Source organism: Apodemus sylvaticus, chromosome 9 (genome assembly GCF_947179515.1).
Source record: "Apodemus sylvaticus chromosome 9, mApoSyl1.1, whole genome shotgun sequence".
NCBI lineage: Eukaryota > Metazoa > Chordata > Mammalia > Rodentia > Muridae > Apodemus > Apodemus sylvaticus.
The window spans coordinates 4,871,943-4,889,556 of NC_067480.1; the positions used below are offsets into that span (position 1 = coordinate 4,871,943).

Below are 17,614 nucleotides of genomic sequence, written 5' to 3' on the forward strand. Positions count from 1 at the left end.
TAAGTGCTTATTAACACTTTAAAAAAAAGATTCATACTTTCCTGAGTTAAGAGTCCAGAAACCTCATGAGTCTTTTTGAGAGCACCAGGTTCTCATCTCTTCCACTCAAGGCACCCAGATGACAGATGCAAGCTGTGCTCAGATGTAGGTCTGGTGATCACATTAACAATGCATTAATGAATTGGTGTTCTGGCATTTTACCACTTGAAACACACTTGGAGAATGAAAAGTTTTTCTTTTAGAGAGGAGAGTTAGAGATGCACACAATGGCTTCTTAAATCTGTTTGTTTAAGCACACACCAAGCGGTAAGGATTCCACCCAAACCTACACTTGAGCTTAACTTAAGCATCCGAGTCCTTGGCACTTGGTCATTTATCAAAGTCTGCCATGTGCCTAAACCAGACACTTTAAAGGGTCCTGATTAAATATTTTTTTGACCATGGGGACATTAAATTCAAATGATTGACTGCCAACCATGTTCCCAAAAGCGCGAGTTCTGGTGTCAGTATATGATGTTCAGGAGCACATTTGTCTCTTGGCTTCTTGGCCAGAGGCAACATCGTCTTCAGTGACGTCCTGGGAGTTCCTGAACATCAGGATAGAATTGTAAATCTTCAGTGCTGGGCCCAGCTTGATTCTCATCACTTTGACAATATCTGCCTGGGTCAGAAGCAGGAAGGCTTTGCCATCTATCTGCTGTAAATAAATAAACAATCACAAATCATTATTCCACACTGGAAGCTGGTTATCCAGCAGTAGCAGTTCTGAGGTGCTGAGGGTAACTGAATCTAGATGGCCCTGCTGGAGGGAGGTCCCCCCATTTGATTCAAGTTGGATAAACTCCATTGTTCTCACAGAATTAAATTAAACCTGAGGGCTCACACTTTGTTAGATGTAAACTCAATATATTAAATTGCCTGAGCATAAAGATTCCATTGTTATGTTTCGAATGTTTTGGACTGAATGTACCAAGAGCATGAAAAGTATCACCAAATAAGTTTCGAGGGCGTCAGGCACCACGGACACGCTTTATCTCGTTACTCTAGTCATAGAGCACATGAGAAGGCGAGAGGCAGTAGTGCCAAGGAGGATGCTCCGACTCCTCACACCCATGCTGAAGGAGGTGCAAGCAGGGAGACAGGCTAGGCTTGCTCTTGCCTTAGAGTAGAGCACACATCCCCTTCCCCATGACTCCCTGGAGCTACCAATGGGAAGCCTTCATAGCTCCCAGGGGCACTAAGTATCTAATACTCTTTCACATAATAGTCTGAGAGGTGCACCTAGCATCTTGTGAGGAGGACTAAGGGTAAGGATGGCTGTGCGCAGGCTGCACCGCCTGGCTCCTCTCTGATCCCTTTCTCTTGCCTCCTCCATCCAACTGATTTTATTTACACTTAACTAGATGGAGACAAAGTACTTCTGGACCTAGAAGAGAGGACATATATCTAATTTTTCCATTTATTACCTCCTTCTTGAAGCACTTGGCATGTTCTTCACAGCCCAGAAGAGACTGTATAAACTCAGCCACCTACGACACAGGACAAAAAGGATGAATTTAAAAGATGCACCTGAAATAACTGGGGGGTTTGAAGTAACTCAACTTGTGAATAAAAATACACCTCAAGCCCCAAACACTTGGATTTTAAATAGTAACTATTATCATATTTTTTTTTAGCTCATTAGACGTGTCCTGTGTCCGGTGTGGTTTTCTATCCTTTTGCCACACAGCTGGCTGGCACAGGGCAGATTCATAAAGGGACAGTGGCGACCTACATCTGTATGGGGCTCTGACACTGGGATGGATTTCTGCATCTGGTTCTCCTGATCATGTGGAGATGGTGGCCTTGGAAAATACTTATCACCAGGCCATCAAGGTAATAGGAACAACTTGCTTGCAGGTACTTTTAAAAAGCAAATTCTCCCTGTGTACATTGCTGGCACATCTCACCTAGTTCCTGGCAAAGTTGCACACTACATACATCTGTGCTGAACTAGATGTCTCCATAAATGATGATAAAACTGAAGCTCAGAGAGGCTCAACAATTTAGTTGTCCTACTCGGCCAGTGAGTAGTAGAGTATTTGAAACTCAGGTTCCCCATTTCCAAGCTCTCAATTCTGGAAATAACTCTCTTCAACTTAACTTTCCCATCTTTCCTCATAGCTCATCTTCTTCTACACACACACACACACACACACACACACACACACATACCTCCTTGTAAGACAGCTTGGTGACCTGACTTATAGTGCACATAGCCATCAAGTGTGGTTCTGGATAAATGGATGGTATTGACTCCAGTGCTTTGGCAGATTTAGCAAGGCTGTGCATGGTTCGGCCTTAAGCTGGGCCTGGAGTACACACATTCTTGGGGTTAAGATCTTAGGTAAACTTGTTTGTTTTCCCTTTCTACTTCCTGGTTCAACTTGGTGGTGAGCACCTGCCTGTGCTTTCCATGAAAAGGAAAAGATCTGGAGAGAGCCAAAGAGCTTAGGTGCTTATACCAACTCTTTACCTTCCTAGAGCCTAGAAAACATTCTCCCTCTAAGACTCCAGAAATCAGTGAATTCTGCTCCTACAGGGATAGAAATGGACACCAATTGTTGAGGTGACTATTCTTAGGGCTCAGAATAGTACTGTGTTCTTGTGGCCACACTTAGTCCTGGGAACTCAGAAAGTTCAGCTCTTAGGTGACACTTGGCATGGGCTTGGTAGCTTTTTTACTTGCCCTGCCACTACAAATCTGGCTCAGCAGAACTAATTTATGATTGTCCTTCTAAGGTGGAAGGGAGGATGAAAATCTTAGGAAACTCCCTTAAGCAGCCAGTTGGTGCCATGCACAGACATCCCTGTGTGGGAGGACTTCGGTGCAAGTGTGATCAGACCAGACTTTGTTCAGCATGTGAGCTAGCGGGTCATCCACTGGGTGCTCCGTGCTCACAGAGAGCTCAGGCAGAGGAGGCCTGGTCAGTTTGCAAAGTTAATATGACTCTTTTCCTAGATGGATAGGAAATAGTTGGGTATCTGCAGGGAGTTGATTAAGGCCATGAACGGCCACTGCTCAAGTCACTTGCATGAGAAACTGGGGAAAGTGTTAGCAATTCTGAAGGAGGCTAAAAAGGGGATGCAAGAGCCCATGACTTTGATGGACCTGAATTCTTCCCAGGCTGCTCTTTTAGCTGAGAATATCTACCATGACTGTGTATGAGGACTTTGTGATAGACACACCTCTGAGCAGGACTGAGCTACTATTGGGTCTCAGGGTCAATGCATAGGGAGTAGGAAGGAGACTAGCCTGAAGCCACAGCTGCCCGTCACTATAATATACACACTCACATGTGCGTCGTCACTATAATATACACAGTCACATGTGCGTCGTCACTATAATATACACAGCCACATGTGTGTCACTATAATATACACAGTCACATGTGCATCGTCACTATAATATACACAGCCACATGAGCATCACTATAATATACACAGCCACATGTGTGTCACTATAATATACACAGCCACATGTGTGTCACTATAATATACACAGCCACATGTGCGTCATTATAATATACACAGCCACATGTGCATCACTATAATATACCCAGTCACATGTGCGTCACTATAATATACACAGTCACATGTGCATCACTATAATATACACAGCCACATGTGCATCGTCACTATAATATACACAGCCACATGTGCATCACTATAATATACACAGCCACATGTGTGTCACTATAATATACACAGCCACATGAGCGTCACTATAATATACACAGCCACATGTGCGTCACTATAATATACACAGCCACATGTGCGTCACTATAATATGCACAGCCACATGTGTGTCACTATAATATGCACAGCCACATGTGAGTCACTATAATATACACAGCCACATGTGCATCACTATAATATGCACAGCCACATATGTGTCACTATAACATACACAGTCACATGTGTGTCACTATAACATACATAGCCATATGTGTGACCCTCCGCAGGACAGATGCAAAGGCTTTTGGGTGGAAAGATTGTAGCTCAGGGGAGCTCAGGGAAAGATCAGGGTGGGGAGGCTCCTTCAATATACACAGTATTTTCTGGGATTAAAATTCCTGACAGATGTGTAGATTCCCAGGAGCCAGGCCAGACACAGCAGACGCGTGAGCAGCAGCGAGGAGTGAGAGGAGCAGAAGGCCAATGGGGGAAAGCAAGGTCCTGTGGTCTCCTGGGGTGGATTTGTGCTTCTGACAGCAGACAGCAGGGAGCCTGGAGTCCTGGTTCTCCTGCAGAGCTTGCAGCTCAGCTGAAGCATGGGCTCGGGCCATAGAGATTGCAGATGAATGGAGCTGGACACGGTCCAAGCACTGGACATTTATTTTCAAGGCTCAGAAAGATGCTGCTGTGTGCTGAGGGCTGGGACCACAAGGCGAGGGCGAGCTGTAAAGGTGAGACTTCAGTGTCTGCCTGGACTCCTGAGGCCACCTTCCGTAGGTAGGAGATGGGCTACAGCCTAGTGGGAAGTGAGAAGGTCAGGAGAGCCAGCTGCCAGGGAGGAGGGTGTGTGTGTACAGAAGTCAAATCCTCCACACTGGGCAGTCAGAGAACGGAGAGAGAGAGCCAACTCCAGCACAGGTTTCTCAGCCTTGGCATGGGGCATTCTTCTGTAGAGTGCTTCTGTGTATTGTGGGGCTCTTGTTCAAATTCCTGGCCTCTAATCCCTAGCTGTGAATAGCAATTTTGTCTTCTAGCTGTGACATCCAGAAAGATGCGGCCACAGGCTGCCAAAGGCCCCTTGGGTCTGTTGCCAGGGGAATGCTTCCATAGGAAGAATCACTAAATATCACAGGCGGAGGATAAACCGGAAAAGGTTGACCAGGCCTTGGTTCACGGACCCACGCTTTGCCCTGCTTCTCTCAGGAGGAGTGTGGGGAAGGCACGGCAGTCCCAGGCGCAGGGGCCTCCAGGACAAGCTGAAGTAGTGCCTAAGACAGTCTCTTATTCCTAGTGCTAAGAAGAGCTTCTGCTCGCTACAGAAGAGTGGCAGGTTGCTCTGATCATCGGGATATGTCGCCAGGTCCCTCTGTGGCCAGCACTATCAGGACTCCTTTCCTCTCTTCAGCCTAGTTAGCTAAGACCTCACGGTCATAATAAACACCACATGACTCCAATGCATCAACAGACAGAGCCCGTGCTGCGGAGTGGTCACATCACCCATTTCCTTGCCTGGTACCATTTTATGGAGGCTTGGGCCCCTCACCTTCACTCTCTGCATACAGCGGGTTCTCACCACCTGTCCCAGATGCTCTGCCTTTCAGAAAGCTTCCTATTCTAGCTTTGGATGGTAAAGACCAATGACGGGATCTCTCCCAAGGAAGAAGTCTTTGTCCAGATCTTAAAAATACCCCAAAGCCTTGTTCAGTATTATTAGTGAATACTTACTGTCCCTAAAACTAAGTTCCATGTTGAATTTTAACAGAAAGCTTCTTTGGCTAGATATTTTGCAAATGTAAATGCCAAGATTTTACACACAGAATAATACCGAAGGGCCTTCCTTTCATTCTCCCATTCAAAGACCCTTTCTCCTATAAATGTGTGATAAGTTGCAGATAACTGCTCAGAGAGTGAACACTCTGTTCAGGAAGAAACAGTTATCATTTGTCACCTATCCCTCTCTTATACCCAGTTGGAGCCTTGTGGGGGACCCAGGCCATGGCTGGCTCTGGAGAATACCCATGCTGTAGGAAGATGCTATGTGAACTTGTGCCCTTGGCTCTGATTCTGTGGGTGCATCCCTGGCCTGAAGGATGCTCTGTGGGCTTGTACTGTTGTCAGTCATGGTTCTGGGGGATCACTCTGGATGCAGGAACTGACAGGTGTCCGTCCTCCATGGTTTTGAGAGCACAGTGTTCTTAGGTTTTATTTTGGAAGGACTCCGAGCAAGTTAATTGTAGGCATGAGACAGCAGTTTGGAAGAGTAAGAAGGATGAGTGTGCCCGGGCTCTCCCCCTGGACTTCCACTCCATCCATCTCACGTCCCCCATGACCTACTTTCCTGGCTTCCTGGCAGCACGCCTCCTCCTGCGGTGGGCTGCTGCTTCCATCTTCCCGAGCGAACGGCGATGCTCCTCTCTTGCTGAGCCTGGAGATGTGAGCTGGATCGCACTGCCTGAAAAATCCACTGGGGATTTTGTTTCCACGCTGATTCTATTTTTTTAACAGCAGAGTTTATTTGCCCCCCTTCGAAGGCCCAATTGCAGAAGGCTGCTATGCTTAGCCAGCAGTACCCTGATTTTTCAAAACACTGCCTCCTGTGTGAAGCCTACTTTTAAAGTGACTGCAATCTTTTATAGTTAATGAACATTTAGGGAGCACTTGGTTGAGAGCAGGACAATTTATATGCTGTCCTTTAAGGAACATTTTAGAATAGAAGAGGTAAAAGCGACTGCATGGAGCTAAACAAAGCTGAGCTGTGCCTGGGATGGTAAATGCACACTGTAGCCTGTGCACAGGGGACAGGAACTGTTCATTCATTCACTCATCTACTCATTCATTTACTCATTCATTCATTTATTCATTCATCTATTCCTCTATTCACTCATTGAGCCACTCATCCACTCATTCACTCATTTATTCATCCACTCATTCACTCATTCATTCATCCACTCATTCATTCATCCACTCATTCACTCATTCATTCATCCACTCACTCATCCACTCACTCATCCACTCATTCTCCACACAGACCTTGGTCACACACCTATTCTGAATAATAAAATTTGTTGTGAAGATGTACAAAAATATAATTAAAATATCTTCAAATATTTTACCCCTTGGTCTTATGAGCCTGTACTCTTACACAGACTATGTGCCTGTCGCCGAGTGAGAAACATGAAATATGCTTCCACAGATGATAACTCAATGTGCTCTCACATCCTCACCTCTAATTCAGTGTTATAAAGCAATACCATTTATGACACATAACGGATTACCATGTGTTCTTGCCTTTCATTGCATAGCTGCTAAACCCACTTCACAGTCTCCCCATGCTTCGCAAACAGTGCCTGTGAGAGAGACAGTGACAAAGGCGACAAAGCCAGTTCCGAGCTCTGTGGTGACTGACAACGAGCTTGAGCTGGCTTCTCTTCACAGGCAGCATTAGATGGAGCAGAGGCCTGCCTCCCGGGCCAGGAAGGAGACAAAGGGAATAGTCTCTCTCCCTGGCTTCTGCTATAGACACCCCTTTACTAGGCCTCACTGAAGGACACTTAATGCTGGAGGCCTGAGTTCATTGTAGCACACCTTGTCCCCTGTGGGGACTCCCCTTGAGTCCCCTTCAACATGTCCACTGCTAACAAAGCCTAGAGACAGTCTCTCAATCCAGGTCAGGCCTGGGCTGCTTTCAAAGAATACCTCCTTAGTTACCATTCTTGTTGGGGTGTCCAGAGCAGCCTCACATCCTGTTGGAAATGGTACCTACAGAACACACCATAAACCCCACATTTTAAATCCTTCAAAGATCATCCTTGAGGCTATATTTCAGTGTCGGGAAATGTGTGTGATGATGAGGGACACAGAATTAAGTCTCAGGTGTTCTTGTTCTCAAGTGCATCTTATTAGATGTCAAGGCTTAGCTTTGGCAGTAATGAGAATCCCTAGAACACATCCCCAATGGAAGGCGTGGTTACAGGGCATCGAGAGGAGTCAGGGGCAAAGTTTCTTAATATAAGACACTTGGCCTCCCTGTGGCTTTTCATTAATCTAAAGCCCCTGATGTCTTCCTCACAGTAAATGGCTGAGAATATACATGATCTATGAGACAGAATCCAGTAACTGGAGATCCCCTTCCTAACAGGTTATTTATCTCTTTACATCTTTTTTTGAGGAATCCCCAGTCTTAATGAGAGGGAGCACTCACTCCCCTCTATCACCTCCAACCTCTTGCCTTTAAGCTCATTAAATGTTAAACTTGAACAGAGCAGACTCTCCTGCCTAGAGCTTCGCGGTCCTCCCAGGGGCTGCTGCTCTTCTTACATTTTCCCAAGAAGGAAATAAAAGCATGCCTCTCTTCATTATAAGAAACACTCATTGTGCACGGGCTTTTAGGTCACCCATCTGACTCTCCAGTCCCTGGACTGACAGTCTTAGCACTGTGCGGTTTGTTTCTTAGGAAAACAACTAAGAAGATCCTGAAGGCCTGAGATATTCCTCAGAAAGCATGGGACGTACTGTGTGTGTGCCCGTGACTCAACTTCTCTTGGAGTCTTTGTCCCATGGACTATTGTCCCGTGTGTCCCTGCCCCCTTGATCCTCAGGTGATTCCATTCTCAGTTCTTAGTTCCTCAGAGTCTGTCTCTGGGCATTGTGCTTTTGGGAAGCACTTACCCCATAGCTTTGTTTATATACATTTTTTGTTATGTTTTTACTTTTTATTAGATATATTAATTTACATTTCAAATGATTTCCCCTTTCCTGGTCCCCCTACCAAAATTCCCTAACCCATCGCCCCTCCCCCTGCTCACCAATCCACCCACTTTCACTTCCCTGTCCTGGCATTCCCCTACACTGGGGCATCTAGCCTTCCCAGGACCAATGACCTCTCCCCGCTTTGATGTCCAACAAGGCCATCCTCTGCTACATATGCATTTGGAGCCATGGGTCCCTCCATGTATACTCTTTGTTTGGTGGTTGAGTCCCTGGGAACTCTGGGAGTACTGGGTAGTTCAAATTGTTGTTCCTCTATGGCACTGCAAACCTTGTCAGCTCCTTGGGTTCTTTCTCTAGCTCCTCCATTGGGGACCCTATGCTCAGTCCAGTGGTTGGCTGAGAGTGTCACCCTCTGTATTTATCATACACTAGCAGAGCCTCCTAGGTGACAGCTATATCAGGTTCCTGTCAGCAAGCACTTGTTGGCATCCACAATAGTGTCTGTGTTTTGTAACTCTGTATGGGATGGATCCCTAGGAGGGGCAGTCTGTGGATGGTCTTTCCCTCAGTCTCTGCTCCACACTTTGTCTCTGTATTTCCTCCTGTGCCTGTATCTTTTAATGACGGCTGTTCACTTACCATCTATTACTACATCAGTTCATGCATGGAATCTCACCTCTGCATCTTCATGTCTCTTCAGAAAACCCTGTTCAGTCTCCCTACTGCCACCCTGGCCCTTCTCCTGATGACACCATAGTCTCTCATTCTTTCAGAGACACTCCTTGGCATTGCAGATCTCATAGGCTATTATACTAATCAAGCACTGAACTGCTTAGTCCCAAGACTGGAAAAGGAGTCGCATTTGGCTCACTTTATCTTCATCTTTTGTGTCTTGTCTACTTCCCATGCACTGATTTTGACTTTAAAATAACCACTGAAGTCATATGTTTTGTACTACACAACTCAGCCCAGACCCTTGCCTTTCTGAGGGTTGCTGGTAACCTAAGACATAGTATTTTCCTCTCTACCTTGGCTCTCTCTCAGAAGAAAATCATTCCCATCTCCCTGAATCACCATGAGTAGAAGTGACTTTCTAAGAACCAAGTAGACCACAGCTGCTGACTAAGTCATGGCTATCCTGTTCAGTTTGCCTTTTATGCAACTGATTTTTCCTGTCCTAGGTTAGCTACTTCTATGCCCAGTGTGTGCACAGTGGGAAAATGCCAGCTCAGGGTCTGGCACTGACTATGTGGCCCTAAGAGAGGCAATTAGTTTGGGAGCATCTCAATTTCTTTTTCTGTCAAATGGGTAAAATAAGACTTTGTGTCTTGCCATTGTTATCTTAGTATACCCTGTTGGCCACGTGAGGGATCACAAGCTAAGAGTCCATTGAGAGGGGAGGGGCCAACTGCAGCCATACTTTCCACCCCGCCCGGGAGAACATGGAATGTCTAGCTTGGAGTCAGCAGGAGCTGCTTGTCAGTTAGAGCTCCTCAGTGCTCTTTCCCATATGATTTTGTCATAAACAGGTTTTAATTCAGTTGTCTTTTTGGTCATGGACACATGTTGCAGACTAGCACAATTCGCCAAGGAGGAACAGACTCAAAAACTCTTTTAGGAACAGGATCTTGCTCTGTCACTCTCCCCTGTATTCTCTACCCCATTAGCTCGGCACTCACTCTACTACCATGACAATATGGATCCACCCCTCCTCAGAATGGATGAGAGGTGGGTGGCTAGATGTAGCGTGCTGAGGAACAGCGGCAGCTCCCTCTTTCTCTCACTGGGGGAACCTGGGTAAAATGGAATCCCAGGCCCTTGGATGAGGTTTCTGTGGGGTATGGCACAGGGGCTTCTTCATACTTCCCAAGTCTGCATAGTCTCAGTGCAAGGGTCTTAGAATGAGATGCTTAACCCATTGCAAGGGAAGATGATTGGTGTAGGCTCTTGGTGAACAGTTTGGAGCTAATTTAGCTCTGGATCTAGCTTAAGTCTTATCCTCAGAGGGGAAAAGGGTTTCCTAGGTTGAAAGAATGTTATCCTGGGTATTCCAAGCTTCTGGCCTAATATCCACTTATCAGTTAGTACATACTACGTGTGTTTTTTTTTGTGATTGGGTTATCTCATTCAAGATGGTATTTTCTAGTTCCATCCATTTGCCTAAGAATTTCACGAATTCATTGTTTTTAATAGCTGAGTAGTACTCCATTGTATAAATGTACCACAGTTTCTGTATTCATTACTCTGTTGAGTGGCATCTGGGTTCTTTCCAGCTTCTGGCTATAACAAATATGACTGCTATGAACATACACATAGAGGGACCCATGGCTCCAGCCACAAATGTATCAGAGAATGGCTTTGTAGGACTTCAATGAGAGGAGAGGCCCTTCTTCCTGTGAAGGCTCGATGCCCCAGGGTATGGGAATGCCAGGATAGGGAAGCAGGAGTAGGTGGGTTGGTGAGCAGGGGGAGGAGGGATGGTATAGAAGGCATTAAGAAGATAAAGAGGAAAGGGGATAACATTTGCAATGTAAATAAAGCAAATATCTAAAAAAAAAAAAAAAGAATGTTATCTGAGAGCTGCGGGTGAAGTGATATCTTTGTCAGACAAGCAATGTACTCCCTTAAAATAAACATGCTAAATAGGAGACAATACAATCCTGCATTGAGGTGCTTTCAGTGAAGCTTAACTGACCCATACCAAAAAGCAAAGAGGTAAGGCACGATTATATTAAAACCCAATACTGTAAAATCTTATCTGGCTTTCCCCGATGTAAAACACCTTACACATTGTTGTAACAGCATGTCCGCTAAAAATCAACTAGAGGTTTACCTGGCAATCTTGTAGCACAGAGGAAGAATGCATCGAGGCAGGAGCTGCCTCTGGAGGGGAGCACATAAGATTTTCAGCATGCCTGGGATAGTGCACCCAGAAAGAAGAGGTTCCTAAGCACAGGAGCTTATACACCCATGCTCCTCCGATCGGAGCAGGGGTGTGGATTTGGAGGATCAGTTTCTCTGCTCTGCCTAGTAAGGGGATGGTAACAAGACACAGGGGTCGGCACGAAGGTAAGGGTGCAGTGGAGGGAGAAAGACCAAGCAGGCAGGCAGTGGACTTTCCCAGATTCTTCAGAGGCATGCCTGGCTTCCTGCTCAGATTTGAAGTTTAAGCTGTATGGAGAAGATGCAGGGGACGCTTTCCCTGACGTTAGAGGACACACGCAGTTGGCTTGTTTCACTCCAGCCCCCCATCTCTGGTTCCTCTCACCTCATCCACTGTCCATCTGGCCACCTCGCTGGCTTGGATGTCAGCCACACCTGGAAGCAGCTTGCAGTGCTGCTGCCTGCCGAGGGGGAGGTCCCGGAAAGGGTGGGCAGACATGGATGTCATGGAGAGTGACTGTTGAAGCATCTGCTGCACCTGCACAGCTGAGTACTCTGCAAGAGACAGTAACTCGGGGTGAGCAGAGCACAGACACTGCAGGCCAGTGTGTGGGATGCGCAACAAATCGATAGAAGAGTCCCCAGGCATAGCCCGTGCCACTGACGTGACAGACTAGGAGGTGTGTAAAACTCAGAGTGTAAAATCTAGATGTGTTTGACTGTTAGCTATGTTCAAATTTCTCTACAGGGTTCTGCTTGGCTGCAAGTGAAGTGCCAGGCTGTCCCTAGCTTTCTTCTCCTTACACCAAGAGTCAGATGAAGGACAGAGCCATACAGAATGTGAACACTGGGCAGACAGGTGTACTGACCCACCTGGGATATAGATGCACTCAAAGAGCAATTTCCTCCTAGAAGCCACTTCCGACATCAATAAAGACAGAATGAGCTCAGGTTCACATCCAGCTCCCTAAATGCCCTTGTGATAGTGAATAAAGCATACAAGTGTTCCCATGAGACTGGGTGTGATGTCAGCTGATACTGTAGAGTTCCAATGGTGTGTAGTGACCTCGGAAGGAGCAACACAGGGCAGGGCATCCAGTGACCTCGGAAGGAGCAACACAAGGGCGGGGCATCCAGGAGGAAAGCCTCAGTTAAGACGTAATATCTCAGCTCAGGCATCCGTAGTGGCACCATTTATATTAAGCAGAATCTCCGATGGGTTCCCATCCTAAGGGCCAAGGGACGATGGCTGCAGCTGGTCCAATGGCTGGTCTCACCACCATGAGACCCATCGAATCCGGAGGGTCTTCAGCCTCATGTTCTTCACTGCTGCCACACTAGTGGGCTTCTCCTTTCAGAACTTTAGTCAGACCTACATTGCATGCATGTCGATCAGGCATGCAATCCTGACATCAGGGCACAGATGAGAGCAGAGTGTATTTTGTGGCACCAACATTGGCTACATAGGGAGTTGTTGGCCAGCCTTGGGCTACATAGGACGAATCTCTCAAACAATGCAAATAAGTGTCTTTATTCTTATGATCTATCCAAACAGTTTAGATAGAACTTGGGTGGGGCAGGAGAGGCCCTTAGGGTGCCGAGGAGATATGGTAGCTCAGTCAGTAAAGTGACTGCCTTGCAAACAGGAGAAGCTGATTTCCATAACTCATGTAAATGAGCTTCTTCTGGTGGCCTGTGCTTGTAATCACAGTGCTGGGAACATGGGGACAGGAGATCACTGGGTCTCACTGCTCAGCCAGCCTAGCACAGCTGGTGAGCTCCAGGCTCAGAGATCACATCTCAAAGGAGGTAGACAGTGTTTGAAGATGACAGTTCAGGTTGCTGTCTTATCTCCATGTACACACACACACACACACACACACTCAAACATATGAATGCACCACATCGCAAACACATAAGCACACACACATGCTCATGAACCTTAAATACATGAACATACATACATACATATATGAACACATATACACATGTAATGTGCACTACATTAGCACATACATATATGCTGAACCTACATATACATGAACCCACATATACATGAATACACACATGTATAATAAAGACAGAGGTCTGATGAAATGGCCTTTTATCTCCAAATTGATAAAGAGCAAAAGCATTAAAAATGTCAACACAAACCTCTGCCTCTAGAATGACATCCTTGAAGATACTTTTAGTGTACATTAGCTAAGTGAAATCTACTGAGACTTAAAGACTTTAAAAGACAGATCACAACTGATATGTTTCACACCGTCTGAAAGCCTCCTTTCCTCATGCACGTGGTGGGTTAGGCTGAAGGAGCTACACACCCAAGAGCCCATTATCGTGGTTTCATGTCTTACCTTCTGTTAAGATTCTTGAAAATCATTATGCAGGTATTTCCACCTCATAATTACAGTTTTTAGTGTAAGAGGCTGACCTGTACTTTTAAGTGGCCAGTCGCATACCCATTTGGAATCAGGAAGTCTCTAAATGGTGAGCGAGCTGTCCATCACCGGGCTCCTCAGCATAGTGCGGCCCTGTGGACTCGAGCGGATGTCCTCATATTTACTAATGCTTGCTGTCTGCCCAGATAAAAAGACAGCAAAATTGCAGGCTTCTTCCTAATTCTTATGCTCCAGTTGCAGCCAGCGGCAAATTCATCTCTAACTGCTGATTGTCCAAGCTGACCTTTTTAGTATGTAAATAGGTTATCTCTCTTCATGTAGTTCAGCCAACGGTATGTTAGGCTGCAGGTTCTGATGGGACACTTCACACCTCCTTGGAAAAGGCCAGTATGTTGACAAATGTGGGTGTTCTTTAATAGAGTTATCTGGTGGTATAAGACCGTGTTAAAAAAAAAAAAGAAGGCCTTGAAGCCACTGGCATTAAGAGTCAGTGTGTAGTTGCAGTAATGTACCTGCCACAGATCTGCCTGAGAAACCAAGAGTTAAAACTCCTTCTTTGGGATTAAGACTAGAGCCAAAGACCAAAGCCTGGCCTCCCTGCTCCCCCATCTCAGAAATTAGAATTGGGTTGTTTTGCTGAATAGAATGGACTTAAACAAATATGTATCTCAAACGTATGTGAATCTCATTTTTCATCAACTGAGTAAATTAACCAAGAACCATTTCTAATACACAGAAAGCTCTGAAATGACACAGTGATTCTTATGTATTTGGAAGGTACAAAGATACCAAGTTTTTGTGATTAGATTTTTTTTTGTTTCACAAATAAATGCAGGAGGCATTTAAAATGGAAAAGAATCTGTGTGTTTCCAAGGAAGGATATTTTTGAACATTTCAGCTTTGGAAGTAGCTGTGTGTTTGGAATATGAGGCTTACCTAAGGTGTGGCTGACAGTGCCTGAACAGTAGTGGGGTTTCTTAGCCCACTGATGGCCACTGTCAGGTTGGTTCTGGTCTTTGGAAAGTGGAGGGGAGTAACTTTAGCTTAGGAGAAAAGACAGATGGCCTTGAGTTAAGAAGGAAGAGTGAGCCAGCTCTCCATGGTTCTCGCGATGCTGTCTATTAGACAGTGTGCCTTTACCAAACCCAGGTACTGCTCATCTGAAGATTGGTGATATTTGTGTTACATATTTAATTTGAATGCTCATGAAAACTGGGAATAATATGAGATTCTTATTATGTGAGATTAATTAATATGTGAGATTATTGTTACAACAGGAAATCCTATCATGGACAGTGGGGAAATGCCTACAGCCTATGGGGTGGACAGTCCTTACCCAGAGTCCAGCATTCCCACTGCGGTAGACCTGTGTTTGTTGATGTACAACCCTAAGCTCTGAAGGATGTTTGCCAGATCTGTTACATGCCAAACACAAATAACATTTTCCCTTACTAGTATGGAGTTTGCACCATAATAGGAGAACATTTTTATTTTCTATCTTTTTACTGATTCCTATGCATTCATATTTTTATACCCCAGTGGGGTAATAATAAAATTATAACCCCTTTGAGTTACTGTGATTAGATGAGTTCTAGGTGCATAATGAATACTCAGCCCATGTCAGGCTTCACATTATTATAATAAGGTAGAAGGGCTTTTATAGTTGTGATGGTGAATATGGAGACAATGTTCCCAGAGCCAGTTTGGCTGGTTTTAATCCTCCAAAGGCTGAAACCCTTTCACATTCAGAACTATGAAACCTGTGTTTAGATCTTCACACCCATTTGATCTTGGGAACGACAGTGTGGTCATCCTCAACATGGAACGAAATACAGCAGTAGCTGCTGTCAAGGTAGAACGGGAGATTTGTTCCCCCAGGCAAACTGGAGTGGAAGCATGGCAACCATCTCAACTATGAAAATGTACTTGGCCTGTGGTGCTGGGGATCATGGGACTCCTGACAGACTCTTAAAGCCAGGATGATATGCATTATCTTAAATTCTGTGAATAAAGTTAAATTTTTTGGGGGGGGAAGTCCACTTAAAACTTGTTTCAAGATGTGAACGTCCTGATTTTTCACTTTTTCCTGAGCCAATGCTGCTCACCGTACAACAGGGACTCCATAGCCATCTCTCAGCGTTTGAAAGACCATAAGGCATTATTGGGAATACAGTCAGGTTGCTTATAACTGTGCTTCTGTTGTCAGTGGGCCAGAAAGACCACCACGACCACACAAGAATCTCACTGAGCTAAAAGGTTCTGATTGCCTACTGTTTTTATTGTATCTTTTATATGGTCTGTTAGTAAATACTCTTGTGTTTCCATTGCCCACAATAGTCTAGAAAGTTTACATGTATAGCTCAGAGTATATCAGGTTATACAACACAGCTTAGATGTATAGCAGGTTAGCTCATCTAGAAGAGGGTAAGTCCACTCTGGGATGAGATCACTGATCCATGAAATGTTCAGAATTGATCTGACATTAATCAGCCCATGCATGCCCTGTCCTCCTCAACTCAAAAGCAGTCGACCATTCCATCTAGAGTCACTTTGGGCATTACCATGAAGACAGCTGAAAGGTTCATATGCCTGCTTCATCCAAGGGGTAGGACATTTACACCAATCATGGCTGAGACCTGGGCTGCATTCCAGTGACACAGTCTCGTACAGTAGCCTCTCCTGCCAGCTCCCCAAGGAGCCAGGGTATTTCAGCCACTGAAAGCAGCATCCTACGAGAGGTCTCAACATCCTAATTAATCAGAATGTCCTCTGCCCCAGAAACTGAAATGCCTGTGTGATCCTGGCTTAGCCTCTGATGCCAGCAGGTAAGAGACAACAATCAAAACTACCTCTGCTTTCATGATGCCTTCCCTTTAAGGAAACAGTGAAGACATTCCCTGTTGTCACCTTGGTCATGACTGTTTCTGGAAAAAATTGGAAAAACTCTTCGCATCTTCCCTTTCTTTTTCAAGTTGGTATTCAGTTTTAAAAAAATATGTGTGTGTGTGTGTGTGTGTGTGTTTGAGGATTTTGTAAAGTCACTCAAAGATGTGGAACACTCTCAAGGTCCCCAGGACAATCCATTCAGTTTTCTATCTCATCCCAGGATCCGAATGTGCCCTGGACCAGAGAGCCACTGACTTGGCTACACTCTCAGCTCTGCAGAACCCTGCAGGGAGGAGCTGTCTACAGGAGGATGCAGAGACATTAGATATACTTCTGAGATAGCAACTATCCCTCTGGGAGAGACAGAGTCTCAGAAAACTGTAATCCAGGTGGCTTTTATTCCCAAGAATCCAAGGGATGGCTGTACTGGCCAGGGGTGGGTGGCATGTTGGCGTGTGGACCATCTTGTGGGAGGCTCCACAGGCTTGTGACACAGAACATAGTATGTTTTAGCCACAACTTCTCAGACTGCTTTTATTAAAAAAAAATAATCTAGAGTCCAAGGATTTTAGTACATCTGAAAATAGCTTAAAAGTAGGTCCCTGTTTTCTCCTCAGCCCCTCTCTCTTACCCTTCCCGCTTCTGCTGTACTCCCACAAGAGGAAGAGAAATCCTTTATGGAAATGTTCTTTTAAAAATATGGCTGTTTCTTCACAAAAGCTTCACACAACAAAACTGAAGCAAGTGAGTCATAAGTGGTAAAGGCATGGCTGGGCCTCGGGCTATTTTTAATCCACTAAAACAGAGACCCATTTCACAAGTAACCTTCTCCTCAATGAAAGAGGGACCGATCCTTGCATGTTCTTTGCTCCACAAAGAGGAAATTTAAAAAAAAAACACCCTAAAGTTGCAATTGGCCCTGAAATTCAATCATGTGCATTCCCCATCCACCATGTAATCTGTCAGAGCCCCTGGCCCGGGCCCGTCTGTGTAACACTGGCTGAGAGCTGCTGTTT

General features: G+C 45.3%; 1 protein-coding gene across 1 annotated transcript in view; it reads right to left on the reverse strand.

Annotated features, from left to right (window-relative positions):
- Positions 1 to 494: 494 nt before the first annotated feature.
- Positions 495 to 17,614, reverse strand: part of L3mbtl4 (L3MBTL histone methyl-lysine binding protein 4) — a 337,842-nt gene continuing 320,722 nt past the window's right edge. The window contains exons 14-16 of the mRNA XM_052193353.1: positions 11,696 to 11,865; positions 1,467 to 1,529; positions 495 to 697 (exon numbers count right to left, since the gene is read on the reverse strand). Of these exons, the coding sequence (XP_052049313.1) occupies positions 518 to 697; positions 1,467 to 1,529; positions 11,696 to 11,865 (413 nt within the window). The 3' untranslated portion in view covers positions 495 to 517. The remainder of the gene's footprint in view (positions 698 to 1,466; positions 1,530 to 11,695; positions 11,866 to 17,614) is intronic.